Source organism: Myripristis murdjan, chromosome 6 (assembly GCF_902150065.1).
Source record: "Myripristis murdjan chromosome 6, fMyrMur1.1, whole genome shotgun sequence".
NCBI lineage: Eukaryota > Metazoa > Chordata > Actinopteri > Holocentriformes > Holocentridae > Myripristis > Myripristis murdjan.
The window spans coordinates 8,927,823-8,943,576 of NC_043985.1; the positions used below are offsets into that span (position 1 = coordinate 8,927,823).

General features: G+C 42.7%; 1 protein-coding gene across 1 annotated transcript in view; it reads right to left on the reverse strand.

Annotated features, from left to right (window-relative positions):
• Window positions 1–1,623: 1,623 nt before the first annotated feature.
• Window positions 1,624–15,754, reverse strand: part of fa2h (fatty acid 2-hydroxylase) — a 34,958-nt gene continuing 20,827 nt past the window's right edge. The window contains exons 2-7 of the mRNA XM_030054571.1: window positions 11,620–11,745; window positions 6,423–6,565; window positions 5,249–5,349; window positions 4,898–5,070; window positions 4,060–4,312; window positions 1,624–3,760 (exon numbers count right to left, since the gene is read on the reverse strand). Of these exons, the coding sequence (XP_029910431.1) occupies window positions 3,693–3,760; window positions 4,060–4,312; window positions 4,898–5,070; window positions 5,249–5,349; window positions 6,423–6,565; window positions 11,620–11,745 (864 nt within the window). The 3' untranslated portion in view covers window positions 1,624–3,692. The remainder of the gene's footprint in view (window positions 3,761–4,059; window positions 4,313–4,897; window positions 5,071–5,248; window positions 5,350–6,422; window positions 6,566–11,619; window positions 11,746–15,754) is intronic.

Here is a 15,754-nt window from a genome sequence, read left to right on the forward strand (position 1 = left end):
GACTAAAAAAGTTGAAAGAGTTTCTGCTGCAATTTTTAGGTTCACCCGCTTTTTGTCATAAAATGCCTATAGTATAAGATCAATGAGAGACTGGACATCTGCTTCATCTCGCTTGATCCTTGGACCCTGTAGATGGCTCACAATGACTCATAACAATAAAATAGTATGAGTATATTATATATTTCCTGAATCCTTATGGTCCTGTGAGTATACCAGTTTTTGTATGTTGTGTCCCTGTTGTTCTTAGATGACACATGGCTAAAAGGTAGTATACAGTTTAGGCGAAAATTGTGTAAAAATGTACATTGTTGACAGTTTAATGTGCTCCAGTGACCTCTATATTGGTCAGAAAGATTCACAACTAGGCTTAAATGAAAACTTAGAAGGTCTCCTTTATAATGATACCAAGGACAGGATATTGTTAGATTTTGACAAATAGCATGTACATGAGCCTAAACCAGAATATGCACCAGCATCTAAAATGCAAATTTCTTAAGGGGGTGGATAACTTCATGCGCTGAAAACTATAATACAGCTACCACTCAGGAATGGTTATCATAGCAAAATATTATCTATGGACATGTATCTTTTCAAAAATCTTAAGGAAGTTTTGCCACCTTGAGTGGTACCGATATCTGGTCTGGCCCATGGACTAAGAGGGACATGCTCAAGATGCTGTATCACATATCTATCTATATCTATATATTTATGTGCATACACACGGTAGGGCTGCAAATAAACTAGTTCAGTTGATTAATTAAATTATAAAATAAATATGTAATAAAAATATAATATATAATAAAAGAGAGGTCCAGTATGTATAAGGATGATCAGATATTTGAAAAGAAAACTGAGGAAGGCAGATTAGCTGAGGCCTTCAAATAACAGCAACCCAGGTGATTTGAAAAGGGTTTTGTACTTATGATTTATGTTGTTTTTTTTCCCTGCCAGTTTATGGTTAATTCAGTCATGCCAGTGTCAAAGACAGCAGGGAGAATGTACTGTATGTCTGTAACATCGTGCATGGAAGCCTGTTGGGTCACAGGAGGGGAACAAAAAGCAACACGATACACAGACATCCGAAATATACAGACATTTATTTACAAATCCATCTGCATTTGCATAGACATTTTAAATTCCAAAAAAATAGTTAGAAGATATTACGGTAAACAGATTTAGGAAATCTCATTTGATGCTGCATAATTTAGCACAAGGAAAATTTCATGTCAGAATTAAAGCTTCCAAGTTGTATTTTATTTTTTTTCTCCTTTATCATATAAATATACATAAATAAGATCTGCAGTTCATTCCAACAGATGGAATCATTTCTCTTTGCCCAGCAGCCATCGCAATCATGAACATCATACACATTATTACACTTTAATACCATCATTGTCGTCATCTCCACCATCATTATCAACAGCGATAATCAAATATTTTTGGTTCTTTATGTAGATGCTTTTGTGCAACATCCTCATCACTTCTGAACAGGTAAAAAAAACATGACCATTCATCCCCACCGGCACCGTGGAGCACAAGACGTTTTGAAATCAGCTGTGCTGTGTGTAACATGAGTCCTTTGGTGCTGAATCAGTAGGAATGACATAAGCCAACAAGCCCTTGTGGATCCTAGTAAAACCTGCTTTATTAGACAGTGATGAAGTACAGCTTTTTTTTTTTTTTTTTTGGTAAGACAACCTCTTTAAGGCTGAACTGGTGCATTAGCAAGTTATTGCTGCCTTGAATTTGTAGAAAAAGAAAAAAAGGAATCTACACTGAATTTAACTCTTATGAAAAAAGTTAAAAATATCTTAAAACATGTTTTGCATATATATATATGTATTATATATATATATATTTTTTACACGTGTAAGAATGTATGTACATATTTATGTCAGTGACTCTTCAAACTAGAAAAACTGGATAAAAACTGTTTTTTGCAGGAAGGAGATTCTCTGGGTAAAAGGGTTTTAATCAAGACTGTTGGGCTTCAGTTGTCAGTGTCGGCTGTTCAGAGACAGTCTGAGGATCCGCCAGTCACTGTCAGGACCTGCTGCCGTCCAGTCAGATGCCTGATTGATCGTCATCCTGCGGGGATCTGCAGGGCCGGCTCAACCAGTGCTGGGACGGGTTGGGTGGCCCCCAACCCGTCCCAGCTGGGTCGCTGAAAGATCACAAAAAAGGCAACAAAAACCTTCTTGTTGTTTTGAATTTTCATCAAATTTCCCAGAATCTTGCAGTTTAAGATCTGCTGTGTCGGTTCTGAAACAAATTACTTCTGAAACTGTGAGGAGGAATTTAGACCTTTGACCTCGAGATCCCCACAGCAGGAGGTCTGGCAGGCTGGCCTCATGCCTTCAGCTCTGTCTCTCTGACACCAGCCATGCTTTTCTTTCTTTCATCCACTCACTCATTCATTCATTCATCTCACCCTCTAACTGCACCTACACACTAACGCATCCTCTGGCTGAAAACATCTTTGACAACATAAAGCTTGTGCAATAAGGGGGAGGGGGGGAGTCACATATCCTCTTCTGTACAAAATGTCTTAGCTGCGTAATTAATGACAAAAACTTAGAAAACAGAGGCAAAATAACAGCAAACCTGAAAAATACATTTCCTCAAAGTGGTTTCAAACATTGAGAACACCGCGTTGCATTCCTGCGCGTCTATTCTACTGATTAATAAGTTATATCGGAGCGGTCGGACAAATCTCAGTATGTTCAGATATCTGAGACCAGATGTTCAGTGTGAAGCTGCACTGAGAGCAAACACAGTGAGTGAGGCTGCAGCGCCCCCTGCAGGGTAAGAGCTGCAGGCAGCTGTAGTTCAGTGGCTGGCGGCGAGCGGCAGGTGAGCTGAACGACATCGTGCGGCTTTGTCGAGCAGAGGTTTTTTACGGGGGAAGGCTAAAGACTGACTGGGCGTTTAAAGCGTGAACCTGGCGTCATGGTAACGATTCTCTCTCTCTTTCTGTCTCTCTCTCTTTCACACTTTCAATCAACTCTCTTTTCTCCCGTCCTGCTCCCATGTCTGTCTTCTACATTCACCCACCTTCATTCACTTCCTGTTGCTCGCTCTCCCATAGTGAGTGAGGCATGGACAGTGTGTGTGTGTGTTTGTCTACATGTTTCTGTGTGCACAGCATCCCTTCCCCACCTGAAAACGTCCCATACACCCAAGTATTTTGTTTATTTTTTTTTTTTACAATGTGTGTTACAATGTGCACTTCCGTTTTTGTGCATGTGTGTGTAAGTGTAAGTGTGTGTATGCATGTGTACGGGTCCACACTCTCACCCACCATGGCCCACCTCCTGGTTGTGGCTTTATGATGTGCTGATTGGTTAACAGCTAATGACTGACAGGTGAGTTTTGTCCAGCATAGAGCGCAGCAGAAACTGTGGTGTACGGATTATTATGAAGGATACTGGGGACAGAGCAGCATGGGACAAGCTGAGGGTGGGGTGTTGACTATGATGAAGCAGCAGGCTGATGTGTATTATGGCAAGGAGGCGTGGTTTGGATGCGGCGGGCTGTGAGGAGTCAACATTTGGTCTTCATGTCTTGTGGACGTTATGGCTGCAGAGACTGAAGAGGCTGGGTATGTGGATATGGCATGTGGCTTGGTGGCTACGGAGGGAGGCTGATGATGAAACAAGTCCTTTGGCCCTCGGGTTGGAGCCGTTTCTGCTCTAGAACTTCTCATCGGGGATGACTGTGTTGAAGGGGTGGTCCCAGAACGTGGAGGTGATGCCGAAACCTGGACAGAGGAACAAAGAAAGGTTAGACCGTGAGACACGAGGACTCAAGATGGACAACACGAAACCTCCACTAGTGTCCAACATCTATCCAACCTGCTGTTGCACCCGAAAACATATGATCACCACCAAAATGGAATCAACTGTGATTGAAATCTATTTGTGCATTTTGGAAACATCCTGCTGACAGACAGGCAAACGCAGCAGCAGGGGTGGAAACATCAAAATCACATCAGGACAAAAGAGGCTGATGGTCTGTCCGCTGTGTTTCTCCTCTCTGTGTTTCCCGCTGGGCGCTCACCTGCTCTCTGGTGCTCAAAGTGGTGTTTGACGTGGTAGGCCTTCAGGCTGTACAGATACGAGCCCTTCTTGGGCGAGCCGTAGTGAAGGTAGTAGTGGATCATGTCGTACACCACGTAGCCACACAGACCCCCGACGAACACGCACGTCGCGAGGACCTCCGGCAGCGAGCGCTGCAGGATCACGTAGAACGTCCCCACCACGATGGAGGCCAGGCCGGGGGGGAAGACCAGCCGGGAGCCGTCGAACGGAGACTGTGGAGCGAAGAAGACGCTTTGTTTGGTTCTGCTTTTCTGGAGGAAATCTGTTTCAGTTTCAGACCAGGTAAGCTTGTGTGAAACTGAAACTACGCAGCTTCAAAAGTGGAACAGGCATACAGTTGTGGATTACTCCAAAGTAACTGTTCCTGTTTTGTGCTGTGAAAAAACCAAACAGATTATTAACCAAATCTAACCTGGTTGCTCACAATGGAAACTGCAGGAGGCTGAGAGACGCTGCCGGTTTTCTTGGGTCTTATTTGCTTATGGAAATGAAACTAATGTCTGAGCTGCTACATGTGGCGCCTCTAATCTTTTAAAACTACTTACAATTTGATCAGCAAACATCACTTTTCATTCTTTGAAGAAAATATTAAGAGAGCCTTATGAAGAAATGCCAGGAGTGTACAGAACAGAGTAGAACAGACAAGAATAAAACACAACAGAACAAAACAGAATAAAACAGAATAAAACAATACAGAAGAGAGTAAACCAGGCCAGAGCAGAACATTTCTCTCATGAAACCACTGCGCTCAGCAGCTGTGTGTGTGTGTGTGTGTGTGTGTGTGTGTGTGTGTGTACCTTGTGGTGCTGCCCGTGCAGCAGGAAGTGGATGGTGATGAGGTAGTAGTTATGGGCCGGCGGTTTCATGTGAAACACAAAGCGATGGATGCAGTACTCGATGAACGACCACAGAAACCAGCCCATCATAAACAGCACCGGGAAACTGTACTTATGGATCAGGATGGAGTAGTCTGAGAACACACACACACACACACACACACACACACACACACACACAGTACGTATGTAAAAGCAAACACATGTTATTGCACAGCTATGTGAAGTGTTATGTATCTGAATGGGTGTATGCAAGTGTGTAACCATGTGTGTAGTGTGTATGATGCAGGTGTGTGTGTGTGTGTGTGTTACCTGAAGTGAGGACAAGCCTGGTGGTCTCCTGTGCCAAGGTGGTGTAGCAGTGCCAGCTGAGATAAAACACGATGGGCAGCCACACCGCTGGCACCCAGTACCTGAACAGACCGCACCGTCACTTTTTATCCAACTTTACATTCAAACTAAAACGCTCAGACAAACAGGTGTGACTCTGTGTGTCTGGGAAGGAACAACAATCAGGCCTTTTTCCAAGGTGTTGCATTTTATGTGAATTCATAACAATGACTGAATATAAAGAGCATTGGGCCGCAGCCTTAGTTTTTTTTACACCTGCGCTCTTATGATGATGAACTCCATTGAACTTGTACACTGAGAGCACGAACCAGTCAGTCCAACTACTTCATGTAAATGTCCCATCAGTCCCCAGAAAAAGGCATGAGAGCACAGGGCCGAGTGCACACGCGCACACACGCGCACACACACACACACACACACACACACACACACACACAAATCACACGCAGAACCTGATCAAGCTACAAGAAGTCAGGAATGTGCAAAAGTCTAAAGAGGGCGGAGCACCAGACTCCATACGTAAAAACAACAAAAAAAATAAAACTAAAAATAATTCTGAAGTGGAGGCCCTGCTGTAGGGAGTGAACACCAAACTAGTAGTGGATATAAAATAACAGGAAAAGATAGGCATGGGATGGTATTCCTAATTCAATCAATGTATCTGGAGGCAAAAAAAAGAAAAAGAAAAAGAAAAAAGATAGTGTTTTTTTTATTATTATTTTAAAACCCCATAATATTTTGTAAAATAATGAAAATAATTATTTCAAAATATATTACAAATGATCAAAATGTTACTGCACTTGAAATCCTATAATATTATACGACTACAGAATTGAAGAAAATGTATTTTAACCAATTAGTTTGCACAAACATGTGAGCTCTGTGCATAAGAGTGCTCTTGATTGTACGTAGAATCTGTTTTTACCTAAGAACAGATTCCAAATAAATCCTCATGCATCAACATGTCATGTTTTCATCAGCAACAGGATCAATTAAATCTATTTCTGTTACAGTCTTGATAACAACCAAAAAAAAAAAAAAAAAAGATTTATCACAGTCTTCTGAGCATCTCTGCCGTTAATTCCTGACAAGTTTTTCAGGTAAACAGCGAGACAGAGTGTGTTTCCTGACTCACCAGGAAGTCTTGGTGCTGGCCTCCAGGAAGGGGTTTCCAAACAGCCGAATGGGCCTGTCGACTGGCTGGTGAACCCACGTGTCGTATTTCTCTCCCAGGTAGCCCACCTGCCAGGCCAGGGGCTTCCGCCAGTCCACCAGATCCTGTTAACACACGCATGCCCCATGAGAAACTGGAGGAAAACGTGCTGCACGGCTCCGTGCTGCACCGGAGCAGAGGGACGGTGTGTATGTGATGCTGGAGGACAGAAGTGCAGTGACAAATGATGGCCAGCAGATGGCAGGAGAGAGCTAGAAATAGATCAACCACTCTTAGGGACAAGCCAAACTGGGAAGTGACTGGTGTGTGTGAGCGCTGTGTGAATATGTGTGTGTGTGTGTGTGTGTGTGTGTGTGTGTGTGTGTGTGTGTGTGTGTGTGTGTGTGTGTGTGTGTGAAGTGCTGCAGTTATCACACATATAACTGAGCTCAGTAACCACAGATTGACTTGAGCTGCGTTTACAAGCTCTTCAGCAACACATATTTTATCATGTTTTCTATTTTTAACTTTGCATATTGGTACTGCCTTCTGTAGCACTTGTTTTTTATGTAAAGTGCATTACAAATAAAAACTATTACTATTATTATTATTAGATTACTATTATTATTATTATTATTATTATTATTATTTACAGCCACACGTGTGACATGCAGCAGCGGCGGTACGGCTGCACGATCAACTGAGATCTTGACTGAGATCTGCCATCAGTTTTGCAATATCCACAGGAATGTTTAAGATTGGGAAAGCGTGCTGCAGGAAGCCGCGTGCAGACACGTACAGTGAAATCGTGATAAGACCGCAGTAACTCCTGGACTGTTCACCCATAATGTCTGAAAACATACCATAAACACGGCACGGTGTGCACTTCAACCCCTCACCATCACTGTGTCACATCAACACGGCCCTGACCCCGCCACTCCTCGCTGCTGTGATATCAGCCATCCAGGAACTCAGGCTTTATTCTGCTGTACGCGGCTCATTTTAACTCCAAAATGTGATTCAATAAAGAATGAGGCCGGAAAAATACAAAAGAAAAGTTGACAGAGGATATTCCCTTGATTCAAGTCTGTTTGCAAAAAACAAACAAACAAACAAAAAAAGTGCTGGGTGGAGTCCAGAACAAATCACTCTTCCGCAGTGATCTGGTTTAATTTTTTCTAACTGATATAAAGGTCTAAAATAATAATAATAAAAAAAAAAACACCTCCCCTTAACATTTACCTTCACCATAACCACATGCTGTACCTGAAACTCTTCACTCAGTCACCACTGACACCGTTTTCCTGGCACGCATCAGAGAAAACACAATCACACCAAGATTTCTATGTGAATGTTTCTCCTCAATCTTCTGTCTCTCATCGCTGTCTGAACGGGGAAACACTCAAGGGAGTGAAGAAAGTGAGTGGGACATTTAACAACAAGGAAAAAGAACAGATGCTGGGATGAACTCTTGATAACTGGTTAATGTACGGCACATACACTACTCACAAAAAGTTAGGGATATTTGGCTTTTGGGTGAAATTTATGGAAAATATAAAACGTTCATGCTACAGTGATATTATATCATGAAAGTAGGGCATTTAAGTAGAAGCGTACACTGGTGATTTCCTCATCTCAAACAATTTCTTGAAACAAAAGCCAACAACAGTGGTGGATATACCACAACAAAAAATGTCAGTGTCAATAACTTGTCATGTGCCCTTGAGCATCAATTACAGCTTGACAACGACGTCTCATGCTGTTCACAAGTCGAGTTATTGTCTGCTGAGGCATGGCATCCCACTCTTATTGAAGGGCGGCCCTCAGGACATTGAGGTTCTGGGGTACAGAGCTCCGAGCCTCTACACGGCGACTCAGCTGATCCCATAGGTTTTCTATGGGATTCAGGTCCGAGAAAGTGCAGGCCACTCCATTTGAGGTACCCCAGTCTCCAGCAGCCGTTCCCTAATGATGCAACCTCAGGAGCATTGTCGTCCATGAAGATGAAATTAGGCCTGTGTTGTTCATGCAGGGGCACAATGACTGGATTAATGATGTTATTCAGGTAGCATGGGCTTGTCACTGTACCATTCACAAAGTGTAGGGCAGTTCTGTACTGACATGTCGTCTTGGTCTCATGATGTCAAGATGTGAACAGCATGATGAGGAGGACTGTTTAAATACCAATTCTAATTGAACCAGAAAATTTGTTGGTTGATTCATGGATCAAACACCTGATGTGAATTATGACGTTAAGCTCCTTGTTAGAGAACAGCAACTTGTGCAAAAAGTACTGAAACACTGAACAGTTGGACATGTGCATTCAAAAGTTTACAGAAGGTCACATTAAGTTCACCTGTAAAGGTTATAATGCATTTTAGGTTCATCCTGAAATTTCACCCAAAAGCCGAATATCCCTAACTTTTTGTGAGTAGTGTAATTGTCCCTCCTGACAAGTCATTTAGTTGCACATTCAGGCTTAAAATTTTACATTTATATATATATATAAAAAAAAAAAAGTGTGTGTGGGGGTGGGGTGGGGGAGGGTCGGTCAACACCTCAAAGAATGAGACAAATCGGTTCCTGCCAGTTTTCGAAGGAAAAAGTCTTCTTGAAATGAGCAGCACTTTTATCACTGGTCAAAGCTTACTTTTACTCCTTGGCTTTTAGCCAAGCCTGAGAGCTGTATAATCTTGTATTTTATGGCTGTTATATTTTTATGTTTTTATGTTTTTATGTCTCTTTTATGTTTTGATGTCTTTTATGCCTATGTACAGCACTTTGATCAATCTGGTTGTTTTTAAGTGTGCTTTATAAACACATTTGGATTTTTATCAAAATTACATGTGGATTGTGCAAAACTGAGGGTTGGCTGAAGTGTGGAACGCTGAGACTCAACTGACCAAAAATATGCAATAAGCACAATTTAGCAATGAGTTCGGCCTCATACTGAGAACCATGTAGACTCAGCCACCAAATTTAAAGCTTATTTATTCTTCACCTTTTCCTGTATTCAGTTCATTCTAAAGGGTCCTAACTTGGATGCAATTTAGCATAGTGCACCTTTAACCCTGCATTATACTGAACAATTACACTGAAGTATCATAGATGACTGATAAATAAAATTGGGTGTGTATCATTTAGTCTTTTACACGTTTACACTGATAATCTGGACTGACTGAGCTTTACAGATGATAAAGAAGGTAGAAAATAACTGTGTAAAACTGCTGGGTTTTTGTATACTGGTATTAGATAAGCATTTGTTGATCCTTCTGGTAAATACTAGTTATAATTCACCAGCCTAGTATCAGCTGTCCTCACAGCCACACCACTGTAGTTAGTTTCCTCTAATAGAAACTCACAGGTTCTATTAGCGGAGCTGCTGCATGGAAAATTTTAAAAATGCCAACAAGAAGTTTTGTCATTGCTCAGGAATCAGAGCAATGAGAATGAAAGAAGCTGACATGGCCGGTAAAACAAACTGTCATATCATCAGTCAGCACCACACACACACACACACACACACACACACACACACACGCACACACACACAGCTATTGCAGCAACACTCCTGCTTCACCAGTGCAGTTCAATAAAGTGAAATGTCATGAAAAGCAGAAAAAAGCTTCCCGGCATGGTTTTGCTGTGCAGAGCCGACTCGCCACGTGACAGCCTCACTATCGGAGGGAGCAACCACCGATTCTGACACTGACGCTGGGCAAATTAATTTCAGCTTCACATCTTGATAACGTAGTTTATTTAAGGCAGTTTTCAGGTTAGCTGGCAGACTGCGGCCGTGTGAGCAGAGCCGACACTGCAGCCACATCATAAACCACAGCCATTTCCTGCATTTATACTCTGCAGCCAAACAGACTGGATTTCCAGTGTGTGTGGTGTTTTTAGTGGAATAACTAAAGGGCATTTTATGTTTCTGCAGTCTGGCCACGGTCAGGTTTACAATGTGCATCTCACTCAGCACACGGACACCTGGCAGCAGCGTGAACGAGACCAGCAGGTTGAGCCTGTCGTTGCGCCGAGCCCCGCAAGGACGACGGCGGCTCGTCTGACAGCACATCAGGGAGGACAAAACACTCTGACAGCCTTATTTCATCAGGCTTGCACAACTCAGATCAGTGCATACCTGTGTGTGTGTGTGTGTGTGTGTGTGTGTGTGTGTGTGTGTGTGTGTGTTTGTTAGTGCATGGATGAATATTTCTATACTAGAGCTGGGCGTACATATCCACGTCCCTTTGAAACCTGAACAAATTCTTTTCCTTTCAACCACATGGAGAGGAAAAAGGCGAGTAGCAAATCAGCAAAACACATTTTTTTTTTTTTTTTGTAAAATACAACAAAATTATGTTTGTAATTATTAAAATTAGATATTTAGGTGCCAGTGATGCTAGATTGACATGGACATTATTGTGTGAACGCAGCCCGAGGCTGCTGTCACAAGCTGTTAACCCTCTGAAACCCGAGCACATTCACTTGGTTTCTTATAAAAACATGGTGACTAAGGTGATGAGGAAATTAACATGAAATGACCTGAAAATTAGCTAAAAATGAGTAAACAGTCAGTCAAATAAATAAATAAATAAACTCTTAGTAATTATTTAACAGTGAGACTAGACGATGTCTGGGATTTTGGATACTGTAACATCATGATCAGGCACAAGTGTCTTTTCCTCGCCTTGAGGTACTCAAAGATAGTTGTCATGGATAAAGACAGTTGATTAACTGATCAGTCCTCATCTATACTTCAAAATAAATAATGTCATCTTGATGAACAGACGGCTTGGCTAGTTCAGGCTTCACAGCTGCAGGAGGATCAGACCTGGGACTATAATCCTCAGTTTAGGTGAAGGAAAGGGTTAAACACAGACATGTAACGGTGAGGCATGAGGTAATAACATGTAGCTAGCATTTCTGTGTGTGTGCATGTTTGGACATGCTCTGGAAGTGTGTGTAGCATGAAAAGTCAGGGCGTACGGATGAGCGTGTTTTTGAGCAGGGCGGGGTGAATGACCGGCCGGCTGCTCACTCCACCTCCATCGACCGCTCACTCTCTGGTTCCTGTTCTGAACACGGGACAGACACAAGCGTTCTCCTCTTTACCACATACCAGCTCTTCCCACACACACACACACACACACACACACACACACACACACACACACACCTTATCCAGGTCCACGGCGCTGCATCGGCTGTACGGGGAATCTTCTCCCTCCTCCCTCGCCGCTGTCGTCGTCTTCTCCTTCGTTCCTTCTGTCTCTTCGGGGTTTGTCCTCCTCTCTCTCAGCGTCTGAGGAGAACAAGGACACGTGTGGGCATGATGAGCAAAACAAAGCTGGACTGATGACCAGTACGGCACTACACCTCCCAGAATTCACCTGTCAGTCAGACACTGGGACGCCTTTTTCCTCAGATCCTCTGCTGATGGAGTTTCTGTAGGTGGCGCTCTTTTCTCTGTCTGTTCTAATTACCCAGTTCTCCTTTTATTCATTACAAAGAAAGCACTGATGCTGCCGTCAGAAACGTAATGCAGCACTGTAAGACATCAGGTTGGTGGAACAGAGTAGCAAAACACTCATATGACGATATCAGGGAATATTTTTGGTGTAACTCTTACTGCACCCTGTTGTTAATTTTGCAGACAGATGCAAGGAAAAGGCACAAATGCAGAACTCGTTGGCGGCTTGTGGTTGATGTAACCATGTTCCTCAGATCATCTGTCCTTGTCAAGTGACACTGAGGCCCCACCAGCTGCAGGACCGCTGCTCTGTACCTGACCCTGACCCTGACCTCTGACCTCTGACCTCCATGAAGGGAAAAGAGAAACTTCCCTACGATAAAGCAGCGCACTCTCACCATCAATATGAGTCACCGCTGCCATTCCCGCTGTCAGCAGGTTGAAAAATGTGAATGCTACGGAGAGCTGAGTGAAGTGTCTGCCACAGCGCCACACCGGTGGACTCAACGAGTTTGACCAACACTTGCACACAAACTGTCATCACACGTTGATATAAGCACTGTGGTGTGTTCTTCCACTCTAAAAGTTAACTCTCCATTGTGACAGACTGACTGATTGGATTTATGATTACTATGTGATTTGATGTTACTTCCTGCTGGTTGTCTAATCTAATCTAATCTTTGCCATAAAAAGCCTCAACAGGACAATTGTGTGCGTTATGGGTCACATTGTCTTTTATCTGCAGTTCAGCCGGCCTTTGCTCTTCCTTGCTGAGCGTCATGTCAGAGCTAGGGCTGTAGCCAACCAAAGAAAATCTTGGTCGACTAAAGTCCTGAAATTTCGACCAAAAGTTGACTAATTGGGGGGCTGCAGGAATACAAAAAAAAAAAAAAAAAAAAAAAAAAAAAAAGTTACTATTTTTAGATTAATTAACTGGGCAGTAGCCTACCTGGTAGCCTTGTCCGCCTAAATGAATTATAAATAAACATAAACAACAAGTATTTGCAGTATATTAAGTCGTTTTTGACCTAATTATTTTGCACAGAATGACACACTGGAGTTGCTTGGCTCTGACAGCGTTGCATCACGTGCACCTACGCAATATCATAGCCTATGATTTCCAAAAATAGTACTATGTCAAGCTGCCGTCATCACGGGTGTGTGCGCCTGCAGTTATAAAACGATTAGACTAAAACTTTGAAATATGCCAATTCTGATATGTTTATACTCAAAACTGACGGAGCAACCTGACGCAGACATGTTAGCTTACCGTTTTAGGTGATATGTCATGTTGGTCATTGAGCTGTGATAAGCAAACTGTTGTTTGCAAAGTTTGCATTCGACTTTTTTCCATCTATTTTGGTAAAATGCTGCCACACTGACGACGTCTTTGACATGGTAGAGGACCAAATGTTCATTAAACCTTCTTAATTAAGCAAATATTCGGAAAACCAGATCTAGTTTTTTCTTCAGTTCAGAACATACGGGCCTACCTATCTGTCTCCAGTGGGTTGGGCTAATCCAAAACTGTGAAAACAAGGGGGGTGTTCTGAAGACAGACTGTTACCTGTGAAACAGGCTGTTCTGAAAACACCCCCATTAGCACTTAGTGCTTTACTCCTGATAAAATTAACACGGCAAATAATCGACCAATCAGATTTTGGTCGACCAAGAACGTATCGACCAATAAATCGACCAGTCGACTAACAGACTACAGCCCTAGTAAGAGCCTCATCACTCTCACATTTCTACGGTTATGGCCACAGTCAACGTGCTCCCTAACGCTCCACAACACGGCTATGACCATCAGCCTGTGACTTGCTGGTGCGGTGCGGTGTAAAACCCCACATTCCAGGAAACAGAGCCGGAGAGACCTCAACTGAAGTTGCAACCCTGATCAAAGTCATTCTGAAACTGGAACAAGGAAGCGGTGAGGTCCCCCACATTTTACAGCGGTTTATGAGACGCTACACGTGACAGTGTGATGAACATGTGATTAACAAACAAACAAATAAGCAGAAGGAGCCCAATCACAAGACTGTCATCATATCTGTGAGAACAGATTTTGGTTTTTGACGCCGTGGTACCGGGGCCAGGGAGGGACATCTCGCTCTGTCCTCTTTTTCTGTGACAGAACACGATACAAACCGAATGTGTTACATAAATAATTATCTCCTGACCCTTCACTCATTTGCAATTGGCTGCCGCTGGTCATCGCTTACCCCGTCAGCTCATGTCAGCCCGGTGAAATATTTATCAGCCGGTCGGTTTCAGCTAAACAGATGATTAACCTTAGCCGCGAGAAGGCCTGTACACACACACACACACACACACACACACACACACACACATTCATGTCCCCTATGGCTTGTTACGACCTATCACCTTGGCAATCCAACAACTACAGAGGCAACACGACACCTCCATTATCGCCCTCTGTGCTCTTTAAAAAGTCTTGAAAGGCACTGAATTTACTCACCTAAAAATAAGGTACTACAATATCTTCTTTCAAAAATCTTAAAAATGTTCAGACATGAGAAGTACAATTTTAAGACTGCGTGGCAGATCCATCACAAATTAACTTCCCACAAGACGACTCTTAGTATTTTTGTTTTTTTAATTCCAACACGTGCATTTCAAATACCCACAATACACTGGGTACATCAGACAGCTTCTGAGCTGCTGTAAGGCTTATTTTTACACTTTAATGGAGCTAGGCTAATGACTCCCATAGACTTCTAGTGTTTATGCTAAGCTAACATGACATGCTACTGGACGTACAGGAGGTGAAAATGGTATCAAACATCTTGTCTCGATCTGGGTATCTCGGAAAAAGGCTCAAAGCCGAAATCGCTGAGCACAGCCAAATAAATGCATTAGCTCAAAGATACACTCACACACACTTTGCCTCCCATTCATGTCTCTGAGAGTCTCTCAGAGCAGCGGGACAGATTCATGTTGGAGAAATCACAGAGTGGACACACACTCTGATACAGAGGGTGTGTCAGAGGCACCATGGCCTGAGCAGTCCTGAGAGAGGAGCGTTTGTTTTGCTGTTGAAGAAGCTCCTACCTGGTCCACTTCTATATTATTTGGTCCTAAACAAAGGTGCTTCAACAGGGACAGATGAAGAGAAGGGACACTGATCAGGACACGGTGTGGAGCAGGAACACATTACGAACAAAGCTGATGATGATGATGAGGAGGAGGAGGAGGAGGAGGAGCAGAGTGAGTTTAGTGTCAAACTGAAAGTTGACAGCTTCCCCAGGCGCCCCAAGCTGCGTAACCACTTCATGAAATCAGAACTGAAATAAATGCACTGTGTTTCTGCATCACTTTTCTGACTTACTGACCTCTCAGCGCACTTTACACTGTGTGCCTCACAGTCACCTGTTCACACACACACACACACACACACACACACACACACACACACAAACAGTGAAGGCAGAGGCTGCCATGCAGTTAGGGGGTTCAGTGCCTTGCTCAAAGACACTTTGACCGCTCCTGAGCCACACTGCCACATAAATACCATTCTTGTTCCAAACTGTTGTAATATGAATTTTCACTGCTCTCCATAGGATTAGATATTATTATTTCAATATTTTTTATGTACCAATTTATGACAGGAACAATTTTGCTGGTCATAGTTTGCAAGCCCTTCATAAGGTTTTTTAGTATTGTGGTCATACAGTAAACACAAGCTTTTGCACAAAACAATATTGCATTTAAGTTTTCTAAGAGTTATAGTATGTAACTGTAGTTTGCATGAAATAAACCCTAAACATTTTGATTTAAAAATACTATATTCTGTTATTCTGTGTATTAAAGCAAAGAGAAG